Source organism: Oncorhynchus keta, chromosome 17 (assembly GCF_023373465.1).
Source record: "Oncorhynchus keta strain PuntledgeMale-10-30-2019 chromosome 17, Oket_V2, whole genome shotgun sequence".
Lineage (NCBI taxonomy): Eukaryota > Metazoa > Chordata > Actinopteri > Salmoniformes > Salmonidae > Oncorhynchus > Oncorhynchus keta.
The window spans coordinates 34873023-34896635 of NC_068437.1; the positions used below are offsets into that span (position 1 = coordinate 34873023).

The window sequence follows — 23613 nt, forward strand, 5'->3', positions numbered from 1 at the left end:
CCCACAGCTTTTCATACTGCACCCGCCCCACACCCGCTGGCTTTCTGTCCGACTCCCACCCGCTACTGCAAAAAACTGGTCCCAAACCCAACCACAGTCCAGCAATGCTATTTTAAGGATATGTGACGCAACACACTTGCCAGGCTTAGTCCCAGGAAACCTGAGCCCTATAGTTAATATCAAAATAAGCCAAAATAACCTAAGAGAAAAAAAAAGAAAAAAAAAAGAAATTACCAGAGATTCTCACATTGCCCATTATATTAGGCTATCGGTATTACTAGTCTTAGTTTGAAGAGAGTAGAGTTGGAAAGACTTGCACTTTCTCAATTTTCAGACGGAGACAAACATATTTATTTTTAGGCAATGTAGTAAAATATAGCCTAATCATATTTATTAAGTACATTTCAGTGGACAGATAAACTGCTCCGTGATTCTCCGCCCATGCGTAGGCTATATCCTACTCTGAGACCACACATGGCTACTGAACTTGAAGCAGCAATCATGATGACAGCGGGTCACTTGCACTTTCTCTTATGTTTTGCATATAGGATATAGCCTACATTTTAGGATGAGGATTTGCAGGCAGAGACAAATATATGGGGTAATCAATATTTATTGAAACATTTTTGGACTGCACCTCGACTCATGTTGGTTGAGCCCCTTTCACTTCTTTCCATGATTAATATTCAATTACAGACACCGTACTAAACTATTATTCTAATCATACTTAAGTTCATTTCCTTGGAAAGATAACGCCCATGCATAGGCAGCCTACTCTATTGCATTGAGCCCACACATACAGACTACTACAGGCACACTTGATCTCACGAACACAACTAGAAGAGGAGAGGTAGACTGATTGAAGTCGAAGCAGCGGATTTTGAGTTTGTGAATAATGCAACAAATATGTGCTATTAATACAAAAGGCAATGCTGACCCAAGAAGAAAGAAGACCGTTTCCTAATAATCTGCAGGACCCAAAAAATATTTTAATCCCAAAGTTGTCTATCTGACCTCCGGCTCCCACCCACAGCACGAAAAATGACTGCAACACAAAGATTGATGTCGGGCCTTTAAAGATATTTGAAGTATGTGTGATGAACAGCTATTCAGTTACAAGTCTTTCAAAATGTTTCATCGACATTTGTTGTCTCGACACAAAATGTTGTCTGGTCTTCAGACATTGTCCTAACAGCGGGGCATCCAGACATTCTTTATTAGCTGGATTGCACACACAGCAGGCTATTCCCTCCCTTCATTGGATCTATTTCTCCCAATGTCTTCTCTCCACTCCAAACACATCTCCATCTACGTGTACTATTATCTCTCTTTCTCTATACATCTCTTTCTTCCTTTTCTGTCTCTCTTTCAATTACATCCCCCTCTCCCCTTCCTCCCTCCCTCTCTCTTGTTACTTGATGGTGTGGTCAGTGTGGGTGTGCGCTGGCCTGGTGAGAGAGCTGGTCCAGACACAGATAGATTTACCATTAGGTGATGATTAACGGGAGGACCGGCCCAGGTGATTTCAGCATTCACAGCCCCTCCGGGACCTCCTGTTCCTGGCCAGGGTGGCCTCACCTTCACCCTTCACCACCCCAGCCTCGACCCCCCCACCCCAAGCCTTAATTATAAAAGCGGCTGTGTTGCCCATTAATTGGGCCTGACAACACTTCTTGGTAATTTCCACAGGGTGATGGAGGGTGACCTGTGGGTTAGATGGTGATAGGGCGGCCAGAGGAGTAGAAGGAGCGCAGATTGCTGACATCACTTGATTTGTTGGACTTCTACTCCTGGAGCGATACACCTTGTGTCCATGAGTTCAGGAGAGATAGAGAGAGAGAAAGATACGAGCATGGTATATGTTAGCCCTACTGCTGTAGTGGGGAGGTGGTAGCGTACAAGCATAAGTCTCTGGAGACTTGGAGGAGGTATTGCAATCTCTAGGTTTATTGGGTTGAAATTGAGGTTGCACATTGTGTGGAAAATTACTTCAAGGGTTGGTGAATTCAGAGGTTATTATCAGTAGACCAAAAAAACACCAGTAAATTGTTGTGCTTATCTCATACATAGGACCCATCATTTGATACAATCGGTTAGAGTGCCATTCACCCATATGGAAAGGTAGAACACATTTCACAGAAAAATACTGAAATCAAAGTGAAATGGTGCCTTGAATACAATTTCAGGACTTTAGTGTTAGGATTTTTTATTAATGTTGAGAGATGTCTAGACAACTATTCAAAATATATGCTGCTGTTCTTTCCATTCATTCTCCTCCTCGGAGCATCAGCTGCACTAACCTGACCTCTATCCATCCCGTGGCTGAGCTGAAATAGACAGCATGTACTCTATACTGTTCTCCTAGCATTAACTATATATAGTTCAAACAGTGAACGCATATCAATGAACTGTAGGTTGCATCTCCCCATCCTTCCATGGTAGGACCCAGCCACAGAGGAGGCTTCTCCAGCCCTGGTACTCTTCTCTCTCTGACATAATGTTTGAATATGTATTTTCCTCTGTCCTCATTAGAGAGAACAAATATCTCTTCCCGTTACGAGACAATGACTCTAGATCCACAGTTGGAAATGTGATGATGCAGTGTTTTGTCGAAGTAGGAGGTGTGTGTGTGTGTGTGTGTGTGTGTGTGTGTGTGTGTGTGTGTGTGTGTGTGTTTGTTTTATGGAGATATCATTGTTGATGAGGATGACGATGATGATGATTAGTGTGGCAATGCTCATATCCATCATCTCCGTCATCTTCTTTGTTAGTATAATTAGTCACTCTCAGTTGAATATATGCTTTGCGGCATCAGCTAGCTCCAGAGAGAAAAAGAGGGAGAGAGCGAGAGATGCACTGGTTTGGGCCCTCAGGGAGTGTATTGTGTGATGAGTTCATTGTTGTACACACAAACACTCACAAACACTCGTTCTCTCTCGATACTATTTCTCAAACACACACACCCATGCACGCACACACAAACACACACAAACACACAGACAAAGTCACACACACAGAGACACATTTGGATGCTCTGGGCTTACGCAAGGCTTTAATGCCATTAGCTGCGTGCGCCTGCAAATAATGCAACAATATTGTGGAACAGAGCCCACTGGGCCGCAGCATGGATGAGATAGAGAGAAAGCGAGAAAACCCTGACAAGGGATCTCAATAGTCTACAGAGACTTCCTCTCCATGTCTCCTGCCTTCACCTGCTCTGAGGGGAAGGAAATGTACAGGTGAAAGCAAGTGCTGGATAGGGATCAACCATATTACTGTCACCTGTTCTTTGTTTCAGTACAGAACAGTGCAGATGAAGGTGAGGGGACGAGGAGAGGAGTCCACTGTAAACCCAGTCTGAAAATAAGGACAGCGGTCCGGAAAGGCCTCTACTTTTATGTTCCTGACGATCAAACACTCCCTTATTAACACTCGTCCCTTTGCATTAATGGATGGAAGGATTGAGGGCTTTACCGGTGTGTTTTTTTACTCCTCTATCATTTATTCAGTGAGTGGATCCTCTATTTCCTCTCCTCAGTCTATGGTTAGATGTGTACTGTCCGCTGTCCCTGGGGTATGTGGAGCAGCCCACCCCCCACTGAGTAGAAAGTCTTCTTTTTGGCCCAGCTGGACGTTCGCTCCTCCAGTTATGTAACGCTTGGTTCCTCAAAAGCACCGAAACCTGCCTCAGCAGAGCCGAAAGGGAGAGGAGGAGGGAGGGGGAAGGGGATAGAGCCAGGAATGTAGAGATATTTTTGGAGAAGAAAGGGGTTTGGGGAGGTATGAGTTATTTTTTTTCATGTGGGTGGATAAGATTTTTATGGTTTCCACATGGTTAATGAAAACAGGTTCAGTCTGCCAACATGGTCTCCAGCAATACTCGATATAGGCCTAGCCAGAATTCTGTGTCAGTAATGTATTTTTAAAGGTCTATAGCTGGAGTGGGATGTACTAATAAGAGTCTCTGTGATTCCATGCCTATCCGGTAGAACATTTCCTTTCGCTAAGCCCTTGCTTTGGCGGTACTACACTCGCCCCGCTTCAACAAAGACCTTGGCACCCTCTACGCAGTACCAATGCACTCCGCTAGCCGCAGTTGCCAAGTGAGGATCCCACAAAACCAAGTGTCATCCAAGCAGCTTGGCTTGTCATTGTAAACACAGCCATTATTTTCACTTTTTTTAAGTATTCATAATGAGTCATTTTTCCTCTCTTCTCCTTTCAGGGTGAGCCAGCAGCCGAAAGCGAGCAAACGTGAGGATGGCCAGAAACCACGGAGACTGTAAATAAATTGGCAGGTGAGAGCAGAACAAGAGGCAAAAGGAGAGAAAGAGACAACCAGGGGGTACAGGCTAATCCTGGATTAGCCACAGGGCCTGACTCCGCCCAGTCTGATGGGGAGGGGCGGAGCATGGGATTTAGTGACAGGGACATGACTCCTCATTGGCCTGAAGGGAGGTCCAAAGAGACCTGGGGTTCGGGGTGGCCTTTGTCAGGCAGTGGTGTCCTATCACAATAAAAATTGATATCTCAGTTCCAATAATCTTCCTTTATGCAGTTCCAGGAAATAACAAAGCATACAGTAGCACCAAAGATGCGCTAATTCCTTAGTCATTGTGGAAGAATGATGATGTAACTAAAAAACAGTATCAAGTTCAAGTATTCGACTATTGATTACTAAGTTAGCCCCTTGATATTTACTCTCCTTAGCGCTTTGATAGCAATATTAAATTATCTTAATTCTCTGTGTTGTCCCCTATGCAGTGGTGATTTAAGCAGGTAAATCTTGGTGGGGCAAACCGCATGCCAGCAAAGCCACGACACAACACAACACTAAAGAATACATTAATTGCACTATAGCGGTGACAAACGGTGCCCACAAACTGTTAGGACCTAAATAAAGCTGTCCCAACAGCAGAGCTTTCTTTTCAGAACCATGGAGTGAATCCTTACCACCGCTACATCTGGCTATCAGTGGAGACTTGTCTGGCAGCGAAACAGTTCATTAAGCCTAATTTATTGCCTTTAAAAGAACATAGCTGATATGGCTGACTTGCTTAACCCTTGTGTTGTCTTAAGGGTCAAAACCCCCCACTATGTTTAACAGCAGAGAAATCCCCCTAAATTATATTTTTTCAACTTGAAATTTGATGACTTTTCCTAGAGTGACCCCATTAGAAAAGTGAAACATTGCCTTTGTTCATATTTCCATGAAAGCTGTACACCACCAGGGTACAAAGATTGTCTTAGAGTCATTATACAATCATTTACACACCACAAAAAACACAAAGACATACACACACACACAATGAGAAAATGAGATTATGTGTGCTACTAATTGAACTCAGCCAGCAGCTCCTGAAGAGGAAGATCACAATGGTTGGCACAGCTAGAAAGAACAAGCCTGAGCTACACCCCTGCACTCCTCGCAAAAAGGGGGAGAGAGGCCTTCTCATCAAAGTTTGCCTTCACCCCTGCCACCACTCTAGTTTCTTACCTCCCAAAGAGGAACAATAATGTGTTCTTCCTGAGCACACTGCATAAAACAGCTAAGATCAATGATCGTGAGGACAGGAAGCCAGCCATCATCCTGGACTACAACCACAAGAGAGGACAACCTGGACAAGATGATTGGAACTAACAACTGCAGGAGGATGACTGCCCGCTGGCCCCTGGTCATCTTCCATAACATCATTGATGTGTCCTCATACAATGCCTTTGTGATATGGAACAAGATAAACCCTACCTGGATGCCTGATAAGTGGAACAAGTGCCTTTACCTCCTGGAGCAGCAGGGAAGGACACTTGTAACCTCACATATTCAAAGAAGGGAGCGCCTCCCCCACACAGCAGCCTCTGCAGCGCTTGTGAAAGCTGTTCAGGGGGCTGAATCTTGTCCTGATCCACCTGAGGCTGCAGCTGGGGCAGGCAAGAGGAGGAGATGCCAATACTGCCCCCAAAGAAGGAATGGAAAACAAATACTATGTGCTGCACATGAGAGAAATACATCTGCAAAGTCCATGCACACACACTTGCATACTGTCTTACATGTTCTAATTAGAGTTGATTGATTTATATTCTTCCCATTTTTGTTTTGTATCTATTACCTTATTTTATTATTTTTTATTGTTGTTGTTTATATACCTTTTGGGTGGGGACAATGGTTACAAAAATGGGAGAAGACTAGTATTTTGTAGTTGAATTCATCATTGCACAGTATATAAGAATATATCTCTATGTTGCCAAAAAAGTTCAAGACTGTTATTGTTTCCCTTCAAATAAATGCATTCAAAACTACGTTCTGCTACTTTCTTATGCTATACAATTGCAAGTTCTTGCAAAAAATATATGTTTACAGCTATGCAGGACCTTTAGCAATAATAATAATAATAAACCTCTACTTTAGTAAAGAAAACAATTATGACAGGTGTGTTGTAATAGAAATGAGTGGTGTCCACTGATTAAATGCAGTCTTTCTGCATTGTGAAAAGGGAAAACCCAGATATTCACAAAGTTTGTGATGAATGACAGGTTATCTTTTCATGCAAAATAAAGGTTATAATGCTACATGTGTACCACCTAGTCAGAACAGGTGGCTAAGTTATGTGGGGGAAAGGGACCAAATTATTAGGGTGAGTCACATGGGCTACTAACAGCTAACTACACAACATACACTTAGTATTACACAGTAAATGTTCCTTTTGTTCAATAAAGATTATTTTATATCCAAAATACCTCCATTTGGTTGGTGCGTTATGTTCAGAAATCCACAGGCTTGAGCGGTCACGATCAAGCAGACGGAAATTCCAAATAGTATCCGTAAAGTTCGTAGAAACATGTCAAATGTTTTTTATAATCAATCCTCAGGTTGTTTTTACAATATATAATTGATAATATTTCAACCGGGACTGTAGCTTCTTCAATAGGAGAGAAGGAGAAAATGTCTGCTCCAAGCTGTTGCGCATGCAAAACGCTGCTGGCACCCAGCCATCCAATGACTCGATGTGACCTTTCTCTCTCATTTTTCAAAATAAAAAGCCTGAAACTATGTCTAAAGACTGTTCATACCATGGGGAAGCCATAGGAAAAGGAATCTGATTGATATCCCTTTAAATGGAGCGAAGGCAGGCATTGGAACACAGAGCTTTCAGGAAAAACAGCACTTCCGGGTTGGATTTTCCACAGGTTTTCACCTGCAATATCAGTTCTGTTATACTCACAGACATTATTTTGACAGTTTTGGAAACGTTAGTGTTTTCTATCCTAATCTGACAATTATATGCATATTCTAGATTCTGGGCCTGCGAAATAGGCAGCTTCATTTGGGTATGTTTTTCATCAAAACATCAAAATACTGCCCCCTACACTCAACAGGCTAATCTATTTTGATTTCAGGCTGTACCACAACAAAATGTGGAATATGTCATGGGGTATTCATACTTTTTGAAGGCACTGTATATTAGGAATTGTTCTGCACCTTTTGCATATAGATAAATGTCTAGATAAATGCACACATTTTTTCTGGCCTGTGTTTCATTAAAGTTAAATAGAATTTATTGTGGTGGAACCTATTAAAAAAAGTGTTGTTCTGTTCATAAATATGAATTCCCCCTGTGAAGAAATGTTTAAATGTTTAATAAAAAAAACATTTTATTTTTGTACCCCCACTTTCAGACAGTCATGCGACCACGCGTGTGAGTATCTGTTTGTCTGTGTGCTCATTGTGTGTGTTACTGATGGGCTAAAAGCAGAATCACCAGGAGCTCGTGTGTGTACTGAAAATGATGGGGCATGAGAGAGAGCTCCTGGAGCTCAATTAGCTGTTATTAACTAGATATAGGCAGTCTATCGTGGGAATGACACTCCTCCATCCATAGGCTTGGTGTCTGGATTGCTCAGTTGACTCTGTCTCTTCCTCCATTCTTTGGTATGTGTATTGTAGCTCAGTCAGCATGAGTCATTAAGCTCCCCGATGCAGTGTTCCACACAAGCACTTCAAGATGAAAACTACATTAAAAAATACACCTCTGGTTTATATGCTGAAACAGAAATGCAATGGGTTGTTACTGTACCATGCTTATCCAATTGTATTTGAAACGGAAATCCAAACTCATAACACACCTTTGATTATAGTTACCCCATTCACAGAAACCAAATGGGTCACAAAGGTTATTCAACGCAACACTTCCTCCGTTCTTCACCAAACACCTGGGTTGGTTAGTTGTTGCCCTCGCTGGTAGCCTTTAACAGACAGCTGTTCCCTGGGAGCTGCCTCTGTCTCTCTCTCTTCCTGGTCCAGCAGCTGTTGTGTCTGTGGCACGTCTTCCATCACACAGACCAGAGGCTGCTGCTGCTGCTCTAGCCTGCAACCTGGCGGCCCAGGGTTGTGACCTCTAGATGGCCGGGTCAGACTTTATGTTGTGCATGGTCACCCTGTCCTCTGCCAGACACCCAGGTTGACAGGACTAATGTGGACAGAGAGAGAGAGGTGCTTCTGACTGCCTCACATAGCCATGAAATGACAGCATAATGTTTAGAGGCCATTTTCTAACCACAGTCACTCGGAATCCTTAATAGGATGACGCATCATAGAATGGGAGGTACACACACACACGAACACACAGCATGACCAAATGCAGACTCACACAAACGCAAACATAGACAGACTCACAAAGGCACACACACACAGGACACAGACTTGGGGATTTTATCCTTGCCTATGTGATAGAGCTATTTGGACATTGATTGTGAAAGAAAACATGTAGGGAGATTGATCTAGACCGATACACATCTCCTGAGTTGTGCCCTCCCCTCCCTCTCCTCAGCCTGAGATGATCGATAAAGCACCTGGGTGTCAGATGCTGCTTAATTGTGGAAATAAATCAGTGACATTAAAGGACAACAGACTACAACAACAGACCTCTCCATTGGTCAGTGAAGAAATTGGTCAGGAATTCAGTGAGGCATACACAATAGCAATTACAAAGAAAATCTGTGTATGTGAAAGAAAGGGAGGTATTGACAGAGGGTATGTGTATGTCAGTATATATGTGTATGTGATGTGGGTTTGAATGAATGAGCCTGTGTGTTTGCAGAATGTAAACTTACCTTGACACAATGCTCTGTGCTTTCTGTCTGTGTGTGCGTTTGTGTGCCGGTGTGTGTCTGTATCCGTATCTATTCATGAGTGTGTGTGTGTGTGCCTGCGTGCGTGCGTGTTTGTGTGCATGTGCATGATACTGTGGTCGTACATGGGTTACAGGGCCAACAATCTAAATGAGCTCTCTGCCCGAAACTCGTGTCTAAAGAGGCCAATCGGAATTACTGCGCCTCATTTGTCATGAAAATGTGTTGCTCCGGGGTCATTCCCGACTGGGGGATCGGACGATTGCTCCAGCTCTGTGGCTGGCTCGGTGCTGTAGACGTAGCCCATGGATATGATCCCAGCTCATTTGTATAGTGAATGGGCTGCCCTGCAGACACGTTACATGGTTATTTTCATGCTCCGATGGCCACATTGCCGTCCCTGACACTGGCTGGATGTAGACCGATGGTCAGTGTTGACTCACAAATGAGCCACTGCCAGCCACCCCAGTGGCAGAAATTGAGACATATCATACATATCGAAATAGCGTCAAATAAATGTGTGCGGTGAGAATCTGAGTCGTGTGTGGTTGTATATGAATGTATCAGGTGCTTCACAGTAGATGTCTAGTACCTTAAATAATGGTTGTTCAAATTAGCATAATCAAAATGCATGATTATATGTTGCTTCTATATAACATATACTCACTCAGGTGTTTATAGAAGAACCATGTAAGAGTTCATTTAGAACCATCGCAAGGTATCTCTCAAGGGCTTACAAATCCTTACAAATCACAAGGCTTGTTTATGTAAAACATAACCTTGATATGTTGCTTTGGTGTACTTTTCTTTTCTTATGTTGATACAAGCATGCTATACATGCAGTATAAGATTCAATGGGTATAGCTACAGTGCATTTGAAAAGTATTCAGACCCCTTGACTTTTTCCACATTTTCTTATGTTGCAATCTTATTCTAAAATGGCATTTCCTCATCAATCTACACACAATACCCCGTAATGACAAAGTGAAAACAGGTTTTTATACATGTTTGCACATGTATAAACCCCAGAAATATCACATTGAAATAAATATTCAGACACTTTGTGATAAGACTCAAAATGGAGCTCAGGTGAATCCTGTTTCCATTGATCATCATTGAGATGTTTCTACAACTTGATTGGAATCTACCTGTGGTAAATTCAATTGATTTCACATGATTTGTAAAGGCACACACTTGTCTATATAAGGTCCCACAGTTGACAGTGCATGTCAGAGCAAAAACCAAGTCATGAGAAAGAAGGAATTGTCCGTAGAGCGCCAATACAGGATTGTGTTCAGGCACAGATCTGTGGAAGGGTACGAAAACATTTTGGCAGCATTGAAGGTCCCCAAGAACACAGTGGCTTCCATCATTCTTAAATTGAAGTAGTTTGGAACCACCAAGAATCTTCCTAGAGTTGGCCACCTGGCCAAACTGAGCAATAGGGGAGAAGGTCCTTTGTCACGGAGGTGATGAAGCACCAGATTGTCACTCTGAAATAACATTACATTACATTACATTTAAGTCATTTAGCAGACGCTCTTACTCCAGAGATCTTCTGTGGAGATGGGAGAGCCTTCAAGAAGGACAACCATCTCTGCAGCACTCCACCAATCTGGCCTTTCACTGGTCACGATGGCAACACCCATCCGTAGCACGCGCTTCAGCAGGTGTATCTCACTGATCATCCCTAAAGCCAACACCTCATTTCGCCGCCTTTCGTTCCAGTACTCTGCTGCCTGTGACTGGAACGAATTGCAAAAATCGCTGAAGTTGGAGACTATTATCTCCCTCACCAACTTCAAACACGTACATAGTCTATTGGTAAATAGCCCACCCATTTTTCACCTACCTCATCCCCATACTGTTTTTATTTATTTACTTTTCTGCTCTTTTGCACACCAATATCTCTACCTGTACATGACCATCTGATCATTTATCACTCCAGTGTTAATCTGCAAAATTGTAATTATTTGCCTACCTCCTCATGCCTTTTGCACACAATGTATATAGACTGCCCTTTTTTTCTACTGTGTTATTGACTTGTTAATTGTTTACTCCATGTGTAACTCTGTGTTGTCTGTTCACACTGCTATGCTTTATCTTGGCCAGGTCGCAGTTGCAAATGAGAACTTGTTCTCAACTAGCCTACCTGGTTAAATAAAGGTGAAATAAAAATAAAATAAAAAATATGGTAGAGTGGCCAGACAGAGGCCACTCCTCAGTAAAAGGCACATGATAGCCCGCTTGGAGTTTGCCAAAAGGCATCTATAGATTCTCACACCATGAGAAACAAGATTGAAGTCTTTGGCCTGAATGCCAAGCGTCACGACTGGAGGAACCTGGCACCATCCCTATGGTGAAGCATGGAGGTAGCAGCATAATGCTTTGTGGATGTTTTTCAGTGTCAGGGACTGGGAGACCAGTCAGGATCGAGATATGAACTGTGTGAAGTGCAGAGTGATCCTTGATGAAAACCTGCTCCACAGCACTCAGGACCTCAGACTGGGGCAAAGGTTCACATTCCAACAGGACAATGACCATAAGCACACAGCCAAGACAATGCAGGAGTGGCTTCGGGACAAGTCTCTGAATGTCCTGCAGTCAGAGCCCGGACTTGAACCCGATCAAACATCTTTGGAGAGTCCTGAAAATAGCTGTGTAGAGATGCTCCTCTTTCAACCTGACAGAGCTTGAGAGGATCTGCAGAGAATAATGGGAGAAACTCTCCAAATATACAGTGAGGGAAAAAAGTATTTGATCCCCTGCTGATTTTGTATGTTTGCCCACTAACAAAGAAATGATCCGTCTATAATTTTAATGGTAGGTTTATTTGAACAGTGAGAGACAGAATAACAACAAAAATAACGTAAAAAAATATATAAATTGATTTGCATTTTAATGAGGGAAATAAGTATTTGACCCCCTCTAAATAATAAAGATTTGTCTCCCAGGTGTCTTTTATACAGGTAACGAGCTGAGATTAGGAGCAAACTCTTAAAGGGAGTGCTCCTAATCTCAGTTTGTTACCTGTATAAAAGACCTGTCCACAGAAGCAATCAATCAATCAGATTCCAAACTCTCCACCATGGCCAAGACCAAAGAGCTCTCCAAGGATGTCAGGGACAAGATTGTAGACCTACACAAGGCTGGAATGGGCTACAAAACCATCGCCAAGCAGCTTGGTGAGAAGGTGACAACAGTTGGTGCGATTATTCGCAAATGGAAGAAACACAAAAGAACTGTCAATCTCCCTCGGCCTGGGGCTCAATGCAAGATCTCACCTCGTGGAGTTGCAATGATCATGAGAACGGTGAGGAATCAGCCCAGAACTACATGGGAGGATCTTATCAATGAGCTCAAGGCAGCTGGGACCATAGTCACCAAGGAAACAATTGGTAACACACTACGCCGTGAAAGACTGAAATCCTGCAGCACCCGCAATGTCCCCCTGCTCAAGAAAGCACATATACATGCCTGTCTGAAGTTTGCCAATGAACATCTGAATGATTCAGAGGACAACTGGGTGAAAGTGTTGTGGTCAGATGAGACCAAAATGGAGCTCTTTGGGATCTTTGGCATCAACTCAACTCAACTGTTTGGAGGAGGAGGAATGCTGCCTATGACCCCAAGAACACCATCCCCACCGTCAAACATGGAGGTGGAAACATTATGCTTTGGGGGTGCTTTTCTGCTAAGGGGACAGGACAACTTCACAGCATCAAAGGGACGATGGACGGGGCCATGTACCGTCAAATCTTGGGTGAGAACCTCCTTCCCTCAGCCAGGGCATTGAAAATGGGTCGTGGATGGGTATTTCAGCATGACAATGACCCAAAACACACGGCCAAGGCAACAAAGGAGTGGCTCAAGAAGAAGCACATTAAGGTCCTGGAGTACGCTAGCCAGTCAACAGATCTTAGTCCCATAGAAAATCTGTGGAGGGAGCTGACGGTTCGAGTTGCCAAACATCAGCCTCGAAACCTTAATGTTTTGGAGAAGATCTGCAGAGAGGAGTGGGACAAAATCCCTCCTGAGATGTGTGCAAACCTGGTGGCAAACTACAAGAAACGTCTGACCTCTATGATTGCCAACAAGGATTTTGCTACCAAGTACTAAGTCATGTTTTGCAGAGGGGTCAAATACTTATTTCCCTCATTAAAATGCAAATACATTTATAACATTTTGACACGTTTTTCTGGATTTGTTGTTGTTATTCTGTCTCTCACTGTTCAAATAAACCTACAATTAAAATTATAGACTGATAATTTCTTTGTCAGTGGACAAACATCCAAAAATCAGCAGGGGATCAAATACTTTTCCCCCCTCATTGTAGGTGTGCCAAGCTTGTAGCGTCATACCCAAGAAGACTCGAGGCTGTAATTGCTGCCAAAGGTACTTCAACAAAGTACTGAGTAAACAGTCTGAATACTTATGTGAATGTGATATTTCAGTTTTTTTTTTATTGTTTTTTTATACATTTTCAAAAATTTCTAAAAAACTGTTTTTGCTTTTTCATTATGTGGTATTGTGTGTAGATTAATAAGGAAGGCTGTAACATAACAACATGTGTAAGAAGTCAAGGGGTCTGAATACTTTCCGAATGCACTGTATATTTCATTAATTTAAATGAAAATTGCACAGCAGAAACTATTACAGTACAGAATGTGTTTTAAAGTAAAAATAATGTTCTCCCCTTTATTCCCTCAGATATGATTCAGTAACTGGCACCTTTTATGATATACTGTGCTTGACCACTGGACTATGCATTTCATCCTGATGAACTTTTAATCCAGTTCTGTGTGGATGAACATATGAGATGTGAGCACAGTTCACATTATGTATGTAGTTAATTTCTCTGTATGTGTCATTTATTTCTCTGTCCCATTTCCCCTCCCCTCCCTCCTCTCTATCTCTACCAGTTTATGGAGGAGAACTCTAATCCAAAATGTTGAAATCCCACAAAACACTGACTGAGTTTTATTTGTCAAAAATGTGTTTTCATATTTATTTCTCCCTAATGTACATTTTGACGAGTCCTGTTGCATTTATTTATTCATTAATTTGTTTAGTCTTTCATGCATGGTGTTTTCCAATTATCCTCCATTAGCTTACTCTTCCCAAACTACACTGAACAGCCTCAATTCAGCAGGGCATGGACTCTACAAGGTGTCGAAAGCATTCCACAGGGATGCTGGCTCAAGTTGACTCCAATGCTTTCCACAGTGTGAGGTTGACCATTCTTAATACACAAGAGAAACTGTTGAGAGTGAAAAGCCAAGTGGCGTGAGAGTTCTTGACTCAAACTGGTGCGCTCGGCCCTCTCTTACTATACCCCGTTCAAAGGCACTTGCAGTTTTTGTCTTGCCCATTCACCCTCTGAATGGCACACAAACAATCCATGTCTCAATTTTCTCAAGGCTTAAAAAGTATTATTTAACCTGTCTCCTCATCTTCATCTAAACTGATTGAAGTGGATTTTACAAGTGACATCAAAAAGGGATCATAGCTGTCACCTGGATTCACCGGGTCTGTCTATGCCATGGAAAGAACAGGTGTTCTTAATGTTTTGTATACAGTCTATTTCTCCAACAAATTAAAAAAACAAGTTATGAGTTATGTGACTTAAAGCTTAGTATGGCACTTAAAGTGTCATATTTCCTTCAATATAATATTTTAATAAATTGTATTAAAATTGCTTTGCAAATTATAACTGTAATTGTGCCAGAAAAGCTTGCGTTGTGATAGACTGTCTGTCTCTACAGAAGCTTGTACAGCTAATACACAAAACAGTTATTTCATTGTAAAGACTAAAAAGAAGATTGGATCAAAATCACATTTCAAAATGCATCAACCAAACCCTTCAATCTCCTTAATCGGCATCCACGTCAAGCAGTTGTTGTTGGGGGTTAACTGCCTTGCTCAAGGGCAAAACTGCAGATATGTTCCACCCTGCCAGCTCAGGGTTTCAAACCAGCAACCTTTCGGTTACTGGGTCAACGCTCTTCACCGGCTGGGCTACCTACCTACATATGAAGCTATTGTAATGGTAAAGATGATTCAGGGAAAAAAATCTCTCATAGACGTGTCTTGGGATTCAGTGGGAGGAAGGACAGTGAAGAGTATTATACAACAATCTAGTATGCCTAGCAGCGGTATTTCCCTTTGTGATCATTGGCATGGCAACCAAGGACAGGAAGTAAAATGATGCCAACCAAAGAATGATTACTAACGAGACTCAAAGTATTAACATTCTGCGGTCCCCTGATGAAGTGTATGTGTGTTGTGTGTTGTGTGAGTATGTGTTGGGGGCTGGGAGGGGAGGCAGCTGGGATATCAATGGGTGTGGTCTGTTTAGTTGTAGCATGCTGCTATGGGAATCCCATGTCCCTGGGCATCCCATGCTGTAACACTGTAGTGTTTCTCCAAATTATTCACTGTGCTTAAACAAATAGCACAGTTTCAGTACCGGTGCTATGCTTGCTGTAGTCATGCAGAAAACAAGTGCTCTGGGTGTACTCAAAAGCAACAACACTCGCTGTTTTTTAATCTGTAGACTTTGCCCCAAAGGGAAATTGTGCCCTCTCTTCCCACCTCTCTCTCCATACCCATGCTTTAGATTAACAGCAGTAAACCCTTTGCTTATTAAATACAACCATGCCAGCGATAACATCTATGGTAATCCTATCTGTTGCATTGGTCACAGTTTTTGTTTTTCTCATGTTCAGTTTGTGCTCATGGTTATGTGAGATGCATAGTGAGAGTTGTATGTGCAGCAGCTAGGGTTGCAAGGGATGGTATATTACTGGAAACATTTGAAGTTTACCAGTAAATTGACAGAAATTTGGCATCGTTTATGTAATCTATCACAAGACATCTAGATGGCCCTTTTGTGTACTTCCATTTATCACAGGTGTCTGTAATAATCTCTGACCCTCTCTGTGGCCTAATCACATTTCGAATACAGTTGAAGTAGGAAGATTACATTTAAACTCTATTGTTTGTATAGATGAACATGGTACCTTCAGGCGTTTGGAAATTGCTCCCAAGGATGAACCAGACTTGTGAAGGTCTGCAATTTGTTTTGAGGTCTTGGCTGATTTCTTTTGATTTTCCCATATTGTCAAGCAAAAAGGCACTGTGTTTGAAGGAAGGCCTTGAAATACATCCAGAGGTACACCTCCAATTGACTCAAATTATGTAAATTAGCCTATCAGAAGCTTCTAAAGCCATGACATCATTTTATGGACTTGTCCAAGCTGTTTAAAGGCACAGTCAACTTAGTGTATGTAAACTTCTGACCCACTGGAATTGTGATACAGCGAATAATAAGTAAAATAATCTGTCTGTAAATCATTGTTGGAAAAATTACAAAACTATAGTTTGTTCACAAGAAATTTGGAGTGGTTGAAAAATAAGTTTTAAAACTTTGTATGGATCAAATTCCATTAACGGGATCAATTTGAAAACAGCCAGTGAAGTTGCAGGGTGCCAAATTCAAACAACAGAAATCTCATAATTTAAATTCCTCAAACATACAAGTATAATACACCATTTTAAAGATAAACTTCTTGTCAATCCAAGCACAGTGTCTGAATTCAAAAAGGCTTTATGGCGAAAGCATACCATGCGTTTATGTTAAGACAGCGCCTAGTCACAAAAACTTACAGCCATTTTCCAGCCAAAGAGAGGAATCACAAAAAGCAGAAATTTATTTTTTATTTTTTATTTTATTTCACCTTTATTTAACCAGGTAGGCTAGTTGAGAACAAGTTCTCATTTGCAACTCCGACCTGGCCAAGATAAAGCATAGCAGTGTGAACAGACAACACAGAGTTACACATGGATATAGAGATATAGAGATAAACATGAATCTCTAACCTTGGATGATCTTCATCAGATGGCACTCATAGGACTGCGTGTTACACAATATATGAATGTTTTGTTCGATAAAGTTCGTATTTATATCCAAAAATCTCAGTTTACATTGGTGTGTTATGTTCAGTAATATTTTACCTCCAAAGCATCCAGTGATTTTGCAGAGAGCCACATAAATTTACAGAAATACTCATCATAACCTTTGATAAAATATACAAGTGTTATATATAGGATTAAAGATAAACTTCTCCTTAATGCAACTGATTTACGGTGAAAGCACACATAATCTGAGTACAGCGCTCAAAACAAGCCATTACAGTTACCCGCCAAGTTGTGTAGTCAACAAAAGTCAGAAATAGCATTATAAATATTCACTTGCCTTTGATGATCTTCATCAGAATTCACTCCCAGGAATCCCAGTTCCACTATAAATGTTGGTGTTGTTCGATAGTGTCCATCTTTATATCCAAATACCTCCTTTTTGTTTGCACGTTTAGTTCACTAATCCAAATGCACAAAGCGCGGGTACGAAGTCCAGACGAAAAGTCAGAAAAGTTCCATTAATGTTCGTAGAAACATGTCAAATGATGTATATAATCAATCTTTAGGATGTTTTTATCATAAATCTTCAACAATATTCTAACCAACAATTCTGTTGTCATTAGAAAGGAAAGTGAACGACCGTCGCACTCACGGCCACGTGCGAGACACAACTAATGGCTTTCAGTCTGACCACTTGTTGAAACAGCTCTTATTCGCTCCCCTTTCACAATAGAAACCTGAAACAACTTTCTAAAGACTGTTGACATCTACTGGAAGCCTTAGGAAGTGCAATCTGACCCCATTTACACTGGATTTTGGATAGGCAATCACTTGAAAAACTACAAACCTCAAATTTCACACCTCCTGGTTGGATTGTTCTCAGTTTTTTGCCTGCCATATGAGTTATGTTATACTCACAGACATCATTCTAACAGTTCTAGAAACTTCAGAGTGTTTCCTATCCAAATAATATGCATATCCTAGCTTCTGGGCCTGAGAAGCAGGCAGTTTACTTTGGGCACGCTTTTCATCCAGACGTGAAAATACTGCCCCTATCCCAAGGAAGTTTTAATGACTCCAACCTAAGTGTATGTAAACTTCTGACTTCAACTGTAAATGAAATAATTGAACAAGTTGACAAAAAATATATAAAATGACAATGCTGTAAGACATTGTTCTAAATATAAACCATCAACTTAGCGAATACCATTGGTGTTTAATGTGTTTCAGAATGAAAGATCCTTTATATATTTTTTTACACACTATTAATTTGTTTGATTAGATTATGTTAATATGTACTTGATTTCAATGTTTTGGCATCAAACTGGTGGCAGTTGTGAAAAAAGGCAATAGTTGAAAGTGTTGCAGAGTTAATAAAAAAAATAATGCAAATGTTGATTAGATGCATTTTCATTAGATAGGCTATTTGCTCTTGAACCATATGGTTGATCTACTAGAAACTCATGGACACAGATGTAATACATTATTACTATATATTAATGTTTTTAAAAGTTTTTTAAAAGTATAAATTCCAAAAGTTACAATAGATATATATAAATATCTGTATTTATCATGGATCCCCATTAGCTGCTGGCAGCTACTCCTTTCTGGGGTCCAGCAAAATTAATACAGTTACACATTTTAAAAACATTACATTTATAGCAGATTTCACAACACATTAAGTGTGTGCCCTCAGGCCTCTACTCTGCTAGCACATATCTATAACACAAAATCCATGTGTACATGTGTGTATAGTGTGTATGTTATCGTGTATTTGTATGTAAATGTCTATGTTTGTGTTGCTTCACAGTCCCTGCTGTTCCTTAAGTTGTATTTTTATCCGTTTTTTAATCTAATTCTACTGCTGGCATGATTTATTTGATGTGGAATAGAGTTCCATGTAATCATGGCTCTATGTAATACTGTGCGCATCCCATAGTCTGTTGGGGACTTGACGAGATTCTGGTGGCATGTCTTGTGGGGTATGCATGGGTGTCTGAGTTGTGTGCCAGTAGTGTAACAGACAGCTTGGTGCATTCAACGTGTTAATACCTCTCACAAATACATGTAGATACTGTTGATTACTAAGATACAAGCAGATACTGTTGATGACCAAAATGACAAAAGATTCCGGTAACTTTGGTATACAGCAGGTTCCACACTTCTAGCAACAATCCTTCTCAGGGACTATCCCACCCAGAAAGCATCCCTTGACAGCTCGAATTCAATCAAATCCACCACAGCAATGTTAACATAATTTTACATGGTGTTAACAATAGGATTTGAAATATGGGTAAAAGAGAGAAAAAGAATATGGGAAAAGGAGCTCCTGCTTAAATACTGCATTGCGTGTGTGAATGATTTGGTATTTTTGGTCCCCTGTTCTCTCCTCTTATTGGAGTACTGTGTAAAACATCAGGCTCTGCCAGAGCTGACCTGATTCAGTTTTGCATCTCATTAATGTGTGTCTCTCTGTAGGCACCTCACAGTGCCATCATGTAATTTCCTTCCACCATCCACAGGCCGTCCCAGCCCGCCTCCTCCTCCCTCACAGAACATCTTCTGGATCCCCAACATCCTCCTTCTCCTATCCTCTCATACCATCCATGCTATCCATATCACATGCCAAGCTCTGTCAAAACCCCACCATGTGACTAGCAGTCATGACAAAAAAAACTCATCATGATGGCGCGCTGAAGCGATGACCAAGTGGGAAAAGCCTCAGCAGCATTCGCGGGTTTCTTCTCTCTTTTATCCCTGCTCTATGGCAGCCGTGAATGTGGCTGCAGTGAAGGGGGAAAGGGAATGTTTGTGGGCCGCAATTTTTTTTAAAGTCCTTTCTACGTAGTGCTCCTTGCCCAGGGTAGAAGCAGACACCCATGTATCTTTGTGTGCTGCTGTTACGGGGGCTGGGGGGGTTGTGTGTGAGTTTCTGTGCTTGTGTTTATGTACACATGCATGTGCCTTTGTGCAGGCATACTTTAGTGTGGGTGTATATATGTTTGTATGTGTGTGTGTGTGTGTGTGTGTGTTTCCCTGTTTCTCAGGTTCATCGAGGAAGGTATCTGACAGGCCAGGGTGGGTTGAGCTCACTGAGCAAGGTGTCCTTTGTGTTTGTGAAGTATGAGTGCCTCCACTGGAGGGATATTGATTTGGTGTATCATGCAAAAGATGGGCCTTTTGTTTTTGCCGCTGCCAAAGTCTATTTCCACTTGGTTGCCTCCAGGTGCTGCGTTGACAGGTCCTCCTATCATGTCCAAAAGAGCGTGAGAGAGAGAGGGGGGGGGGGTAGGGTGTGAGGCAGGATCATACTAGTATTCTGTGAGTGGTTGTGCCGTGTCCTGTGGGCTGTAATAGAAATGACAGTGTTTTCAGAGACTGTGTGACTAATGCTTCCAGTCAAACAGAGTTAGGTTACATCTACAGTTTGCATACTATTTACATTATGCAGTTACCAGTTATGCCTTTCCATGGGTAAAGAGTATATCAAATGAAACATTGAAATTGGTTCAGATTATTGCAGATAATATTTATATTTTAACCTTAAAAAAATAACATCACTTCACTCACTACATCATAGCCTTTCATTTTCTGATTCAGCCATTGACAAATCACATGGAAGCTACTTTATTTGAAACATTATTAAACATGTGAATGAGGTAATCCAACAACAGGATGAAGAAGATAACCCATCTCTACCGACCGGCTCGATTCGGTCTTATGTAGCAAAATTTGAAATTGTGTATTTTACATTGGGATAAAAGTAAAGACACTACAGCTAACAAACAATGGGAAAGTAATTCTGATTTCACAGTTGAAAGTAGTCTTGTACCCCACTTTTGAGAAAAATGGCCCTTGAATATTTGGCTACACCTACTGGAGAGCTCGTCTTAGTCTAAACCCATTCAGCATCGTTCACACCCTCTTAAGCCTTAGCCACACCCATCTTTTAAGGACTCACATGTGAGGCCATGAGGTAAACAAACAGTATATCAAATGAAATTGAAGTTTATTTGTCACATGCAGAGGATACAGAAGGTGTTAACGATACAGTGGTTACTTGCATAGTAAATATCAAAAACAGAAAGTGTCCAGATAAAAAATATTGTATAAATATTTTATTATTAGATGACGCTTACCCGACACACTTCTCTAAATGTATGGGTCATGTGAAGGAAATGCTATAACCACCCCCCAGCCACATCTAGCTAAGTGGATGGGTCACTATTGTTTAGACATATACACATGAAATACAATAGATGGCCATAATCACCCCCAGACACACCTGGCTAATTTGATGGGTTATGTAATAATCCGGCTGAAGTGGAGTCTTTTATTTAGACATGGAGCTAGCTAGCTAGCTAAAGAATGAACCAGCATAATCCCAACTCATACTACTACCACTACAAACATTGTCAAATCTGTAGTATGAATCTGTTGAAAGCTACACTATAACGTGTAAGCGTCATCATTTGAGTCAATTGGAGTTGTACCTGTGGATGTATTTCAAGGCCTACCTTCAAACTCAGGGCCCCTTGCTTGACATCATGGTAAAATCGAAAGAAATCAGCCAAGACCTCAGAGAAAAAATGTAGACCTCCACAAGTCTGGTTCATCCTTGGGAGCAATTTCCAAACCCCTGAAGGTACCATGTTCATCTATACAAACAATAGTAAGCAAAGTATAAACACCATGGGCCAACGCAGCCTTCATACCGCTCAGGAAGGAGACGCGTTCTGTCACCAAGAGTCTCCGAGAGATGAAAGTACTTTGGTGCAAAAAGTGCAAATCAATCCCAGAACAACAGCAAAGGATCTTGTGAAGATGCTGGAGGAAACAGGTACCAAAGTATCTAAATCCACAGTAAAACGAGTCCTTATCGACATAACCTGAAAGGCCGCTCAGCAAGGAAGAAGCCACTGCTCCAAAACCGAAATTAAAAAGCCAGACTATGGTTTGAAAATGCACATGGGGACAAAAATGTTACTTTTTTGGGAAATGTCCTCTGGTCTGATGGAACAAAAATAGAGCTGTTTGGCCACAATGACCATCATAATGTTTGGAGGAGGAAAAAGGGGCAGTCTTGCAAGCCGAAGAACACCATTCCAACTGTGAAGCATGGGGGTGGCAGCATCATGTTGTGGGGGTGCTTTGCTGCAGGAGGGACTGGTGCACTTCACAAAATAGATGGCATCACGAGGGAGGAAAATTATGTGGATATATTGAAGCAACATCTCAAAGCTTGGTCGCAAATGGGTCTTCCAAATGGACAATGACCCCAAGCATACTTCCAAAGTTGTGGCATAATGGCTTAAACGTGGCACCGTCATGGGTTGCCACCTCTCCAACAGATCAGTTCTTCAAATTTCTGCCCTGGTAGAGCTACCCTGGTCAACTCTAAATGTTGTTATTGTGAAGTGTAACAACGGCTCAACCCATGAAGTGGCAGGCCACACAAGCTCACAGAACGGGACCGTCGAGTGCTGAAGCATGTAGAAATGGTCTTTTATTGGTTACAACACTGACTATTGAGTTCCAAAATGCCTCTGGAAGCAACGTCACCACAATAACTGTTTGTAGGGAGTTTCATGAAACGGGTTTCCAAGGCCAAGCAGCCGCACACAAGCCTAAGATCACCATGCGCAAAGTTTGCTGACATTGGACACTGGAACAGTGGTGAGATGAATCACACTTCACCATCTGGCAGTCCGACAGAGTAAACTGGATTTGGTGGATGCCAGGAGAACACTAACTGCCCGAATGCAGAGTGCCAACTGTAAAGTTTGGTGGAAGAGGAATAATGGTCTGGGGCAGTTTTTCATGGTTCGGACTAGGTCCCTTAGTTTTAGTGAAGGGAAATCTTAATGATACAGCATACAATGACATTATAGATGATTCTGTGCTTCCAATTTTGTGGCAACAGTTTGGGGAAGGCCCTTTCCTGTTTCAGCATGACAATGCCCCCGTGCACAAAGCGAGGTCCATACAGAAATGGTTTGTCGAGATTGGTGTGGAAGAACTTGACTGGCCTGCACAGAATGGAAGCATGTCCCCGCAGCAATGTTCCAATATCTAGTCGAAAGCCTTCCAAGAAGAGTGGATGCTGTTCGATCAGCAAAGGGGGGACCAACTCCATATTAATGCCTGTGATTTTGGAATGAGATGTTCGACGAGTAGGTGTCCACATACTTTTGGTCAGGTAGTGTATGATCCCTTATTGATGTCACTTGTTAAATACACTTCAATCAGCATAGAGGAAGGGGAGGAGACAGGTTAAAGAAGAATTTGGCGCCCAACTCAATATTAGGAAGTTATTGTTTGGTATACCCAGTTTATATTCCTACCTACAGTATGTGGTGAATTTAAGTCAAATTTATATTGCAATGTTTACGCCTTATATACTGTTTGACCTTTTTTACCCTGGTATTTGTATTCATGGTTGATGTTGTGTACAGTTTGCGATCCTTAACCTCAAAGTATTGTCCAGTCATTGCTCTGAACTGGGTCTGCATTGGTTACTCTTCCCCTGCTATCTAATGGCTTGGAATTTAGTTGAAACATATACCT

General features: G+C 41.6%; 2 protein-coding genes across 2 annotated transcripts in view; both read left to right on the forward strand.

The window, feature by feature from the left end:
* Nucleotides 1-4286, forward strand: part of LOC118382198 (uncharacterized) — a 47172-nt gene extending 42886 nt beyond the window's left edge. Inside the window, exon 3 of the mRNA XM_052467007.1 lies at nt 4226-4286. Within this exon, the coding sequence (XP_052322967.1) occupies nt 4226-4286 (61 nt within the window). The remainder of the gene's footprint in view (nt 1-4225) is intronic.
* LOC118382199 (leucine-rich repeat-containing protein 4C-like) overlaps nt 1-23613 on the forward strand; it is a 106517-nt gene that overhangs the window by 72008 nt on the left and 10896 nt on the right. Inside the window, exon 2 of the mRNA XM_052465974.1 lies at nt 4226-4298. The gene's annotated coding sequence lies outside the window, so the exon portion shown is untranslated. The remainder of the gene's footprint in view (nt 1-4225; nt 4299-23613) is intronic.